The 14,362-nt window shown below is 39.8% G+C and overlaps 1 protein-coding gene across 1 annotated transcript in view; it reads right to left on the bottom strand.

The window, feature by feature from the left end:
* LOC307041263 (F-actin-capping protein subunit alpha-2-like) overlaps positions 1 to 13,814 on the bottom strand; it is a 19,128-nt gene extending 5,314 nt beyond the window's left edge. Inside the window, exons 1-2 of the mRNA XM_079684571.1 lie at positions 13,671 to 13,814; positions 12 to 75 (exon numbers count right to left, since the gene is read on the bottom strand). Coding sequence (XP_079540697.1) covers positions 12 to 75; positions 13,671 to 13,754 — 148 coding nt within the window. The 5' untranslated portion in view covers positions 13,755 to 13,814. The remainder of the gene's footprint in view (positions 1 to 11; positions 76 to 13,670) is intronic.
* Between the last annotated feature and the right edge of the window lie 548 nt (positions 13,815 to 14,362).

The raw sequence follows: 14,362 nt of genomic DNA on the forward strand, positions 1-14,362 counted from the left end.
GGAGTACTCACCATTGAACACTTCGTTGAACTCTCCTGGCGGGGCGTGGATGACGAAGTTAGCTGCTATGCGTACCTGCAGAGAAAACAAAAAGAGGTACAGGTTAAGACTGATGGTCCTTATTCTAACACTAAACTAATCCTCACTAAATATCAACAACAACAATCAATGTTTTTGACACAGTCCAAGATCTCAGACATTATATTGCATTAAAACCCGTTTGTGTATTAGGATATTTCTTTTTACAATTCCCCACCACTCCCAGCGAGAAACACAGATGTTTTTAAATCATTGACGTAGGGCTGCACAATCTATTTAACTATTTTATGGAAATGGCAACAGCAATTTGGGCTGACGCAAATTTAAAACACAGGTGGTCGGGCTGCTCGATTATGGCAAAAATCATAATCTCGACTATTTGGGTCAATAATTGTAATTGCGATTATTAAATGCGATTATTCATTGACTTTGAAAACATCAATTTATTGAAAAATAATAATAATTGAACAGTATGTTTTTAACAGTTGATTACCCTGAACTTTAAGTATTATTCAACTGAAAAACCCAAAAAATAAATAATAATAATAATTAAAAAATGATCGTTTTATTTCTATTACTTTGATTTTGTAATCGTTGCAAGCCATAATCGTGATCGCGATTAAAATACGATTAATTGAGCGGCCCTAACAGGTGGCACAAGAAGTCATTTAGCTAAATAAGTGAATATTATTCTGAATCAAGTATTGTGGATGTCGTGGACAGATATATTCTACAAACTCGATAATAAACCTTTGTTTGGTACAGATTATCTTAAAAAAAATACACTGTGGTCATTTCAAATACATCTTTCAAAGATTAGACTGGACTAGATAAGCACTGAGACTAAGAACACTTCTAACCAGAAGTGCAAATGAAGCAGTAAAGTGCAGTGTTATCATTTAAAGTATTATATAAAGAAAGAAAAGTGAAAGTACATATACACTATGGATGGACAGTATATATGTGTATATAAACACTATGAATAATAGAAGAACTAGATAATAAGAATTAAGATTCAAAAAAGATAATCTGATATCGGTAATCACATCACAATATAAATATTACGATTCGTTATTTGTCCCATATTGTGCAGCAATAGTTCTGACTCCTACTCAAGTTTGCAGAAGTTCACCTCAAGTAAGCCTACTCGTATCATTCACCAAGTAAACTCTGAATATAGGTGCGCACCTCGGCCAACAGAGGGTGTAGCGTTACTGTGTCACTAGTCAAGAGGGTGGAGTGAGGCGGTGTGTTATCACTCATTAAACGCTGTCATTTTCCCTCTTCCTCACTTCTCTTCTTCTGCTGCTGCGCCACAACACTTCCTGTTTCCAGGTCACATGTCAAACTGACAGCGAGACGGCAGCGGCCCCTCCCTCCCCCGCATGCTTCACGACCATATAAGGAGATAAAAATGTGCTGAGGACTCTGGTGCACATTCTCTCTCTCTCTCACCACCTCTATATCCCCTCTCTATCTCTGCGAGGGTACCGTGGTGCATCAGGGAAGGTGTGTGTGTGTGTGTGTGTGTGTGTGTGTGTGTGTGTGTGTGTGTGTGTGTGTGTGTGTGTGTGTGTGTGTGTGTGTGTGTGTGTGTGTGTGTGTGTGTGTGTGTGTGTGTTTGTTTGTCCCCCAGGCCCTTATTAGCAGTGTGTGTATACAAGTGCTCTGGCACTCGTGCAGAGTTCCAGATTGATTCCTGCTAATGAGCGATGCTGAGAGAAGGGAAGCCACTCGGGGAGGAACGTGTGTGTGTGCGTGTGTGTGTGTGTGTGTGTGTGTCTGTGTCTTTGAGATCAAAGTTTATCTGTATAGTCCCTCAGTCATAAGATCATCATGACCAAATGATGTTGGGTTATCTACAATTTCACAAAAAACCCAATGCTGGTGTGTGTGTGTGTGTGTGAGAGAGAGAGTGAGAGAGAGACAGAGAGAGAGAGAGAGAGAGAGAGAGAGAGTGTGTGTGTGTGTGTGTGTGTGTCACATACTCTCACTTTGTTCAACAGCTGGTGGAAAATGGTGTTTGTGACTCCCTGAGGGAAGACTCATTTGCATTGTGTCTCCCTCATTACACCGGACAGCAGTAAACACACTTTCCATAAGCAGACAGTATCTAACAGAGACTTTGTTTACGGATTATGTTATTTGAACCAAAGTGAGTTATCAGCTAACATCAGTCCATGTCACGTTAAAACGTCTCTACTTGTTTTTACTCGGCTGCTTCCTGTAGCTGGCGCTGACAACTGAAGTTTCAACTCAAAAGCCACTTAAGGTAAAGATTACAATTGAATGAACAATAGACCGTTTGTCATTTTCAATCCAAAAAACCGGTCCTCTTCCTCTATCAACCTGTCTGTACAGCAAAGAGTTAATATTGGACTATGATAAAACTAGAGATGTCCAGCAGTGTTAATTTCGTCAACGAAAACTATGACGAAAAATGTTCGTCAACGACCTTTTTTACATGACTAAGACGAGGCGATGACGAGCTAAAAATAGATTCTTGATAACGAAAACTTTGACGAAATGAATATTTAATTTTCGTTGACGAGACGAGACGGGACTACGGTGTTAATGGTGGACTATCGGACATTCAAAATGCAGAATATTTTCCCCCAAGTGTCCGTCTTCTCTGTCAAAATGCATCTTACGTTTCTAACTTGCAATATCATTATTTCCGCTCTCTTCACTCCAGAAGAGCGATCTCCCTGTGTCTCTGTGTGCAGGGGGCGGGGCCTAACAGACACGCTGCAGCGGCACACAGAGATCTGCCGGGGACGGAGCGTTCAGAAGGGACACATGCTGGAGTCCTTCAAGTTTGAAGGACTTTGTATACTGCAGGGTAGCTTGTGAATTTACTCCAGGTGGAACTAAAGTCTGATTTAACACTTGATTAGATTTCACATCATTCATCCACATCTGTATAGTAACTAAAAGGGATTAAATACATGTAGTGGAGTAGAACTACACAGTAGCAACACATTTAAATACTCCAGTAAAGTACCTCAACATTTTACTCAAGTGCAGGACAATATTTTAACATAATTATATATATTTCATGTATTTCACATTTAAATAAAGCAATTAATTCGGTTAACAATTTGTTAATTAATTTAGTTTTTTAGTTAAAAAATAACAAAAAGTAAATACAAGAATACCGTTAAAGTACCGGATCGATAAGCAGTATCGATAAGACTAATAGTACCGTAGAAAACCTTAACGATACCCATTCCTAGATATTACACAAGTAAAGTGTTAAGAGAGTGAAATGTTGCTTTATGAATTTCAACACTTGATACTGTCACATTGATTCCAATTTCAGAAACCTGTATTTGCCTAACTGAGAAAATATTTTGACTAAAATGTAATTTTTCATCGAGTAAAAGTAGACTAAAACTTTTTGAGTTTTCATCGACTAAAACTAGACTAAAACTATGAAGGATAGAAATGACTAAAATGTGACTAAAACTAATAACCATTTTAGACTAAGACTAAATCAAAAACAGCTGCCAAAATTAACACTGATTTCCAGGCATTGATTTAAGACTTCTTCCATTGGCTTAACTACTGAACAACGTTGTTAGCTTGCAGAATAAACTGTATAGCGCCTACAGCTATAGGGAGAGACTGCAAAGTGAATGGAGAGGAATGTTTTGAGATTTGACAGCGAACTGATCCAGGCTGCATGAAGAGCAGATCAAGTGCAGTGTGCAGTGTGGTTTAAAGTGAATCACTGACAGAAGGAGGAGGAGACGGATAGTCCATTAGCCGGTTATGAGTATCACATTGACTGTTAAAAGCTAGTGAAGAACAGGGAAATACTTCCTCTAAGTACTTCAAACCAGTTCTACTGAAACACTGAGACAACAGCTGACATCCTAATATGGCAATGGAAGAAAAAAACATTGAATAACAACAAATGTATTCAGTTTCTACTTCTTCTTGCAAGTTATTTACATGCCAACTCTGATTTATTTGCAGTGATGCTGAATACTTCAAAAATAAATCTAAATGGAGCTTTTCCTGTTGTTGTTCAGTATCTGAGAAACCCCAAAAGTACAGCAGATTTAAAGGGAAAGTTATACAGTACAAATTGAACTGTTATTAATTAGAGATGTCCCGATCCGATCACGTGATCGGGGATCGGAGCCGATCACGTGATCGGGGATCGGAGCCGATCACGTGATTTTCAAAAGATCGGAATCGGGAGAAAAAAATCGGGGATCGGGATTTTTTTTTTTTTTTTTAATTAATTAATTGTTACAAAACAAAAATGCCCATGTTCAAGTCTTAAAGTCATCCTGAGGCCTTAGTTTTGGTTTCAAATGACACAACATCATGTATGTGTTGCTTCTTTGGGGCTTGTTTTCATAGACATAGATTCTTTTTTTTCTCTTAATGCATTTCATAAAGATCGGATCGGGAAAAATCGGTATCGGCAAATTGTCAAAATCAAATGATCGGAATCGGATCGGGAGCAAAAAAAGGTGATCGGGACATCCCTATTATTAATCAATCAAGATGGTTTTGGGTCGAGTTGCCAAAACTCAACAGATATGTGTCTTTCCAGAAATCACCACTCAAGATAATCCGCACACCAGTGTTTCCGCCAGACCAGGGCTGAGAGGGCGTCGACCCCGAGAGCGGGGGGGGGGGATTTGAATTGAGCCGTCCATTATAGATACTATCTCTTTACATATGCACCTATATATATAGTCTATGATATGCAGACACACACACACAATTTTGAATTGCGCCGTCCCTTATCCTATCTCTTAACGTCTCCCTGCCAACAGGGACACCCCTCTTGGCATGGTCCTTGGAAGATGCGGCGGTGTTTTAGTTTTTTTCGTCACAGGAACGCGCTTTGCTGGCGGCAAAAATAATCCCACCAGACTCCTTTGCCCCTCCATCAGAGGGATGTCCTTTTTCCTTTTCGATAAAAACTCTCGATCTTCTCTCAAATTATTTATTTTTTTGTCAAATGACAGCAAGACGCCCCCCTGGCGGAAACGCTGCCGCACACCGTGTTGAGAGAAGTTTCATGTAGGACCCATTTCTTTTCCTACTGTTTCTGCACCGAACCACCAACGAACTAAAGTTACAGCTTAGCCGAGTGTTTCAAAGCTTTTCTATTAGCCTAGTTCTAGTTCTGTCCCATTCGAGATAAGGCAGACACATTTAAGGCTAACATCTCCAACAATGGGCGACAACAAGCACGACAGGTCAGAGTAACAATCCCTCTTAAAAGAGTCTCTGTGGGGAAGTTCTATTTTTAACTTACTAAAAGTTCTTTAACCACATCACACTAACTTCCCCAATCAGTCTGACTCAGCTCCTGTCAATGAACCATAAAAGACCTAGAAAATGTTAAACAAACAACTTGAACAGTTCTGCCATCAAGTTGGAAACTGGTTTTTAACTTTAATTATTATAATAATTATTGTGAGAAAGACGTCTTAGAAAACATTAAAAGAAGATTGACTCGCAGTTCCTTTGGCCCTATGTCACACATATTGTTGTTTTTGGACATGAAATGTACATAGACATAACACGGAAAGCAATTATGTTGTTTTAGTGCTAGTAGTTAAAGTCTTCTATTAATCTCCGGGACTTTTAAATCTGCTGATGAGTTTTTTGCATCTGGGTGCAATTTTCACACAAGATCCGCCCCCGGAGAGAAATAATAAACCACATTTAATTGAGGGTGCAGCTTTGGAAAATTGCACTTTACCGTTGGGATGTATTTTCATAAACACCCGTGAAAAAAAAACTCCCAAATGTGTTCAGTTGAGGAGCCGAGAAATGCTACTGTGTGAGTTTCTGTGTTATCAAAATATGACTCAATCACATTTACAGTCATCGTCCTCATCTTCTCTCCCACAATCAATTCCCTTTTCTTTTTAAGGATTCTTAGGGGAGCCATTCAGAGCTAACCTAGGATCTGGAACACACACACACACACACACACACACACACACACACACACACACACACACACACACACACACACACACACACACACACACACACACACACACACACACACACACACACACACACACACACACACACACACACACACACACACACACACACACACACACACACACACACACACACACACACACACACACCTTTAGTGTGAGATCCTTGCGTCTTTGTGCTCTCTTGGACTGGACACCAGCTGGTCTCTTGCACACTGTATATTCATCCTCATATTACCCAGCAACCCCTCTTTCTCTTGCACCCAGCACTCTTTCCTAATCCCAAACGACACCCGCTGTCACCGAAACCACACTTTAACTAATCCTGACATCAAAAATCGCCTTATCGCGCCAATCCAGAGCCATAAATATAACGATAAACACAGAGCAGGAGTAAACTGCAGCAGTATTTTTGGCCCGCGGGCGTTCATCTCCCCGGGTTTGATCCCCTTTCCTGGCATGCAAGCGTTTGAATATTTGAGATAGAGAAAAATAAGAGTCCTGGCGCATTGAAATGCTGGAGCGGAGTTTAGAGGAAAACCTGTCTGATGTCGGTTAATATTGGGGGGGGGATCATTTCTGAATAATAAGTCCACAGCGTGATGAGAGGAGGAGGACTGTCGGCCGCCGGAGGATAGCTAGAAATGTTCCTCTGCCAGCCGAAATGAGGAGGTGGCAGCTGGTTGGTTTGAGATTAAATTGAAAAAAATAGGGGCATAAATACTGTCAGAGGTAAATGACTTTCTGCAGCACTTCTTTTACACCATCACAGTGCATTATTCTGCTCAGGGTGAAACATGGACCTGCTCTACTCCTTTAGCTGGAGTTCACATATCATACCATTAACTACACATCCAGAGTACTGTAGATCAGAAATGGCATCTCAAATGAGCGTTGCAGATTGATATCCTTCCTTCCAAGTCGTCTAATTAAGACATTCTTAAATATATATATGGAATATATCCGGCTTGCATTACCAACTCAAGTATGTAGAAACAAGCGTGCAAAGCCTGTGGTCTTTACACGTCAGCATTTATCATTTTATAGGGACATTTCTAGGTCAACCAGGTTGTAATCTAACCCTTTAGACATCAGTGTAACATTGAGACAAATGTAACATTTGTGATATTGGGCTATATAAATAAACATTGATTGATTGATTGATTGAGTGTGGGTCCCTCAAGGTTCTGCTGCACTCTACCTGAAAGAAAGCATGCACGATTCAATGCTCATCTCCGTCTCCTTTGCTGCAGGCAAACTCAGACAGCTCTCCTCTGGTCTAAGGTCCGAGCCCGCTTTTGGTCGCGTTTCCACTAGGGGTAGTTCCGGCTAACGGGGACTTCACAGTTTTTCTGACTCTCCAAAATCCAGGTTCTTTCCGGGCCAACATCCGGGCTGAGTATGCTAAACTAGAGAGAGAATCGCTGGCAAGGGGGCTACAACTACAACAAGATGAACATATTTGACCGTGATTTAATTGTAATACACGTTTCTAAATGATGCCGAAGTAACAACATACTGATACCGGATAGTAAAAACCATGAATTAATGCTTTGACAAGTCTGCAGACAGACGGCAGGCGAAAACCTTTTAAAATGTGTGTTTTCTGAATGGAGATCGGCTAAGCTAACGCAGTATATGCTCCGACCGTCCACACTCACAACAACGGCCTAAAGACATAAACAAACCAGCGACTGTATTCTCCATGACACAGACAGTCTGTGGTTTGGACTTGTTTCACTTGTGTCTAGTTTCTGAACAGATATGAGGAGCTGTGAGCTCTGAGGGCTAACAGCTAACGGCTGATGTTGGTTTTGTGGTTCTCATTGAAGATGACGTCACGGCTCCGCCTACACTGCGTTACTATAGTTACTGTCCCAGCTACTAAACTGTAACGGAAACGCAGCATAAAGTGAGCCAGTCCTACCATGGCCTAGCTATACCGTACTAAGCCGTGCGAGGCCCTGCAGTGGAAATGTGCCAATAGCCTACTGGATTGTAGGGACTTTCCCATGGCTCTCATTTGAAAACAGGATAATACTTTTTCAGAGTTTTTTTGTGGCCCTTTTGCCAAGAAAGAGTAAATCTTGGGAGAATACCTGAATAAAATGAGGTACGGTGGTCTCTCTATTGTTAACTCTTTAAGCAAGTATGTCAAGAAAATAATATAATCTTTCTCCCATTACAAGAAGAACACATTTCATAGCTATTTCTGTAATTAGTTGTATTATTTAGACTGATTTGTATCGCAATTTTTGCATGAAACGTATGATCATCATCTTTATTTTTCAGCGATCCTTGTCGAGATCCAGTGGGATGCATGGCCTAAATATATCTGCTCTAGTCCCTACATGGGGTTTAGTAGCTACCGTAACCACATGCATTATTTACATTGGTGCACCTGGTAGAAATCAAGCCCCCGGTACTATGCTCACTGTGTCAGTTCACCTGTTTCTCTAACTGTTAAATACATTTACTTGACGCAGAATTCCATTTGGTGGTTGTTGTACAGCGATAATGTGTGTGCCGCTTACTTCAAAGACGTGTGCAAATGGCTGGTAATCATAAAATCAGAGTTCTTCCTCATCCTGACTTCACAATGTCACTCTCCCAGGTTTGCTTGAAAGGCAACTGGATATGGCGAGATGTGGGATTTGATTGGCCTAAGGGGGAAATATGTCAGATATTTCGCTTATTTATCTCTGACCACCAAAAGAGATCACGAGAGTGTTTGGTTGTCGTGACAAATACAGGTTCAGGTGCTTAAATTCATTATGTTAAGTATTCTTGGCCAATAATCTAGCATACGAAGACAAAGTAAAAAAAAAACATTTGGAAATTCCACCAGACATCATCTGACTGTATAAACGTCTCTTGCTGACGAACTGGAGTTACAAACAAATGGTGCGACTCTGAGACGTGGTAATATCTCTATTGTGAGCCTAAGTAACCGATCTGAACACTGATCACCTCAGCAGAGAAATACATATTTTGGTAAGCAGCCCCAAATAACTCAACTTTGGGGAGGACTATAAATATTCCATCCTACTTCCCCTCAGTATTATATACGCCTCTTCAAGAGATTATTGATGAACATCCAACCACTTTTTGCTGACAGAAGGGATTGCTCCTCTCTGAAAACAGGAACCACGGCACAGACACTACCGTTTTCTATAAGCAACTTTGAAAAGGCTTTGAACAAATAAATCTAACCCTTGCTTAAAGACAACAAAATGTAGACAACAAAGCCATTTTAAACTACAGCGAACAATGTAGGACGCTGCCACCTGCTTAAAGAAGAGGTTTTGGGTACTGTCAATCAATTTGCTGTACCATATCATTGTCTCAAAGTGCTTAGTTTCTGTTTCTGGTACCTACCTAAACGCTTGAATAGAGATCAAGGAACTGACAAACATTGAGTAATGTCAGTTTCCTGTAATAACTTCTTTGCTGACATCAGGAAGCAGCCAGTGCCTAAATGACTCAAAAGACTGGGGCAGACACGACACTCGTCTCACTGTTTAATCATTTACGAATTTAGGAGATTCTTTGGAAATCCCCCATCAGGAAGCTTTCACGCTTTTTTCCCAGAATAGCAAAGCGACACTGACAGCAGCAACAGCAACAGGACAGACATGTCTTAATCCCCTGAGACACATGTATGAAATTATTCACAGATAAATCAAAGCTATTCTTTGTATTTGCTTTGAAAAAGAAGCATCTGGGTTAACTTTTCTAAAGCCACCCATCAAAACAGTCTCCGAGCTGCTTCTTCCCAAACAGATCAAACAGCCGAGTCATCACAGTAATGTCAGATCATAGCAAGCGAAGGTTTCCACAAAAGCAAGTGCAGATTTGTATTTCAATATGGGAAAGTACAGCTGAGTGCCAGGAGATACGAGCTGAGACTGATGGGTTTATCCACTCCACCAGTCTTCGGCAGGCCATCAAACAGTTTTCCTTTGATAACAGCTATAAATTATTGCAAGAAATAGATTACTTGCACGTTTTGTTCAACACGGTCATCTCAACATACGTTAGGGCTGCTTGATTATGGCAAAAATCATAATCTCGATTATTTGGGTCAATAATTGATATCACGATTATTAAAACGATTATCCATTTACTTTGAAAACATCCATTTATTGTATATGTGAACAGTATGTTTTTAAAAGTTGATTACCCTGAACTTTAAGTATAATTCAACTGAAAAACCAATACAAATGTATTAAAAATAAATACGATACGATATTACTTTATTTGTCAGATCAAGTCTGAAATTTGACTTGCGTCACAGCAGCTCCATGTCCAACATCCACAGACAAATATCCAGACAAAAATATATGAAACACAAACAACAAACATTTAACATAACAGCACAATCAGTCAAATAAAATAAATAAAATCATTTATTTCGATTATGTTGTTTTCATAATCGTTGCAAGCCAAAATCGTAATTGCGGTTGAAATACGATTAATTGAGCAGCCCTAACACATACTAGCAACATTTGAAACATTGAAGCTTTGATGCAATCCCAAGAAGTAAAAAGCTAGCAGGCTACAACATCACGGTCACATGACTTCACGCCAACACCGCTAAGCTAAAGGCGGCTAATGTTTGGCAAGATGATAGATAGGAGCCTCATTTTGTCACTTTTCCTGATTTAAGACACACAGAAGCTTCGGACATTCACAAGTGTAGTATTTACGAGACAAGGGAAGTGCTAAAATGCAACCTTGTTTCCAGGTTGGTGACTCATTCCTTCACAATTTTAAGTGTGTTCTGCTTTCTTCAAAGAGTTGTGCAAATGGCTGGTTATCATACAACCAAAGTTCGTATTCATCCTGATTTTACAAAATCACCTGATACGAAGGAAGGTGATATCGCAAAGTCACGTAAGAATCACAAGAGTGTTTCCTTTGATTGTACAAATTATGACTACCATTGAAAGAGTTATCCAAATTGCCTAATGAATTTTGGAAACTGTTCTGTCATTGTTAGACAGATGAAAGTTCTAATTTCCTTCCTTTGCAGTTTCTCTGAGCTGCTTTAAAAAAAATTGTTGAGGGCCTGGAGCAGATGGCTGATGCTCTGAACTAATACACCGGAGAGACAGCCATCAAAGTACAAAATTAAACTCTGATGTTTGCATGTTTTAACAACACAACATACAGTACAAGGATGCTTACGGCCCGCCCACACGGCGGCGTGCGTTGAAGCTTCAACGCTTCTGCCCATTCACTTTGAATGGGGCGACGTCACGCTTCACTTTGCTCGTGTTGCTCGCTTCAAAAGTTGAGCGATGTTCAACTTTTGAAGCGTCAGCCAATCAAATCATATGCCAGTACAAGCTCTAGCCAATCAAACCGCGTGCTTGTGTGTCCGGGGCGGGAGATTCATGTGATTGGTTGTTGGTCGAGTTTCAGACACGCCCATCGGCAAGCTTCAACGCACGCCGCCGTGTGTATGCTGCGTTAATGTAACACCCAGAAATAACCCAGCTTAACTCAGCGTATTGGCTGTGTCTTTAGCGGTCAGCGTGGCAGGTCGCCGACCATCGTTCTCTCATCTCTAAATAAGACTGTGTATAAAAATTGAAGGTTTGGAAACCAATGCGGTCTAGAGATGAAAAGAACACCCATCACTTTTACAGCATCAAAACGTTAAGAGTTGAACCACAGCTTCACGCTATAAGCACACACCTGGAAAGCTCGTACATTAAAAGAAAACAAGCTGGAAACAAATCACTTACAAACACCACAGTGCCAAGCCCTGTAATAAATTGCTGAGCTAACAGCTGATGCCCGAGTGCTGATGATCATGTCACACCCTCAGGTCAATGAGCCGCCTGAACGCTGAAAAACCTCTGACTCAGACTGACGTACGACAGGAGAACATAAAACCAGGCCTTGTTCTAACGCTGAATAGTGTGTTACATAACGCACAAAGAGGCAATTGAAGAAGTATTTATCGAGATGAACGCTCACAATAGTTTGCTGTGATATTACACAAGCTTGGTTTGGAATGTTGGCAGCGAGGTCAGGATAGACACATGATAAATAATGATGGGGAGGGTGTGACAAGGTCTGTATTTATTTATATACAGAGTTATTTATGTATTTAATCGTCATTTGATTTAGAAGTACATGTTGTTAGTTAAGCTCATGTAGATGTCTAAAATGTGGTTACAAAGTCAGATTAACAGTGATAAGAGACAAGTATAATGCTAACAGTAGACTATTATATATTAGTAAAGTATACAATATTAAATCACCTGTACAATATTTAATTTTACATTCAGTTTTCTATGTTAAATGTATATATGTTCTTATTCCTGCACTTTTTTACGTTTCTCTTTCTTTTTGATCGAACCTGAGACTCAAAACAACTTTGCTGTGCCTATTGTGCATGTGGCAATTAGAGCATATGAATAAGCTTACAAAATGTTTAAAAACAACAATTCAGATTGTTAATTAACTAATGATTCAAGTGGCATTTATCACATTGACCAGCTAGCCTCATTCAAAGTGCCTAACAAAAAGTCAAACAAAGCTCCACAAACACTGTCTCATATGTCCAATAAAAGGTTGCAAACAGTTACAAATCAACCCAGTTAGCAGGATATTAAAACAAAATGCAAGTAGGATTTCTGCAGACAGTTAAACACTCGTGCTGTCTCAGGGTAATGGCTGTGTGCTCTTTTAAGGAAATGAGAGACAAAGTGTCAGACACTAGCATGGGGTACAAAACCGGCTAACTTCATTACTTTGTTTTAAGAAATAAATATTGTTTTGATACATGTATAGCTGTGCTGTATAGGGGCATCCCAGTGTATTCATAAAAACACAGGAATACAGATTACAAATGATTATATATTAGTTCATGTTTCCATCCTATCATTGATCTAGAGCTAGTTCCCACGTCGCTTTACTGTCTAAAACAATACTTATAAGAGGTACAGTTGTTAGCAAGCTAGCATATAGGATACCTATTGTATCTGTCACGCGGCGATTTAAATTGTATAACACAATATAAATAATAAACCACTCCCAATATATATATGTTCTTCTGTAACGACAGATAGAAAAAAGGGCGTGTTAGTTTGTCTTGTTGTTCTTGTATTTGTTCAAAGTGTTAATGAATTTAACAGTACATTTCAAATGTATGTTTATGTATTCATGTCGCAGTTGTAAACAGCTTTAGCAATAATGTCATTATGGCTAATAAAGCTATCTGAATTGAATCTGAATGCTATAGCAGGGTATGCTAAGCTAACAAGCTATCGATGTTAGGTGTGTGAAAACTTCCACAACACAGGAAACCAGAGACACGACATGTGCACAGCATTTAAAAAAGGGCTGCGGGGTGTAATCTAAGGTGATTTTTTTGATATTATGTAATTCCTATTTTTGAGTTAGGACCGTACAAGGAGCCTCCGTTTTTCGCAAATGAGCGGAAGTTGAGCTAAAAATAATAAGAGCAGCACCAACGGTTCTGCTGAGGCCTGCCGTTTTTATACACATTTAATCAACCGCGAATTCACCTGAATATACAATACAAAGACACTGAATGCATGTGGGAATTTCCACCACTAACATCGCACCAGATCGAGGTTATTTTAGTGATTTAAATCGGCTTCTTACCTTCTCCTCGTCGGATAGCTGCTCCTCATGATCCGCCATCTTTTCTTCCGGCACCACCAGCTTGTCAGAGTCCCGTGACGTCATCACATGGGTGGTGGATTCCCAGCCTCAGCCCATGGCCTCAGCGAGTTTGACTGATGCTCAGCCACTGATGGCATGGAGACAGGTAGTGTTTGTTTTTTATTAAGCATCATTTTATTTATGGGGAAAGGTCTTATGCATATCCATGAAGAGATGGACTGAATCCAAACCAAATGTCGTACACTTCTACCTGGAATGACAGCAGTATGGCATAAATACAATACGTTTTTTTGTAAAGCACTTTTTAAACCCCCAGACCAAAGTGTTGTACGCAGACACAAATACATAAATTACAAAACTGCACTCAGCTCAGCTTACAAGCCATACAATAAGTACAAATACAGATAAAAGAAGACAAAAATAAGAACAGCCATATAGTCAAAGTAATTAATAATAGGCAATAAAAGCATCAATGTACAAAGTGTTGAACGCTAAGAAGAGGTTTGGCCAATTTGCATATTCAATGTACATCTTGAGTCTTAAGCTCCTCCAAGAATGCAATTTAGCTACAAATACTCTTAAAATAACAATAAAATAGTGCAGTTAGTAAAGTCCACTGAGACAAATGTACAATTTGTGATATTGGGCTATGTAAATAAAATGTGATTGAT

Source organism: Notothenia rossii (genome assembly GCF_949606895.1).
Source record: "Notothenia rossii genome assembly, chromosome: 5".
NCBI lineage: Eukaryota > Metazoa > Chordata > Actinopteri > Perciformes > Nototheniidae > Notothenia > Notothenia rossii.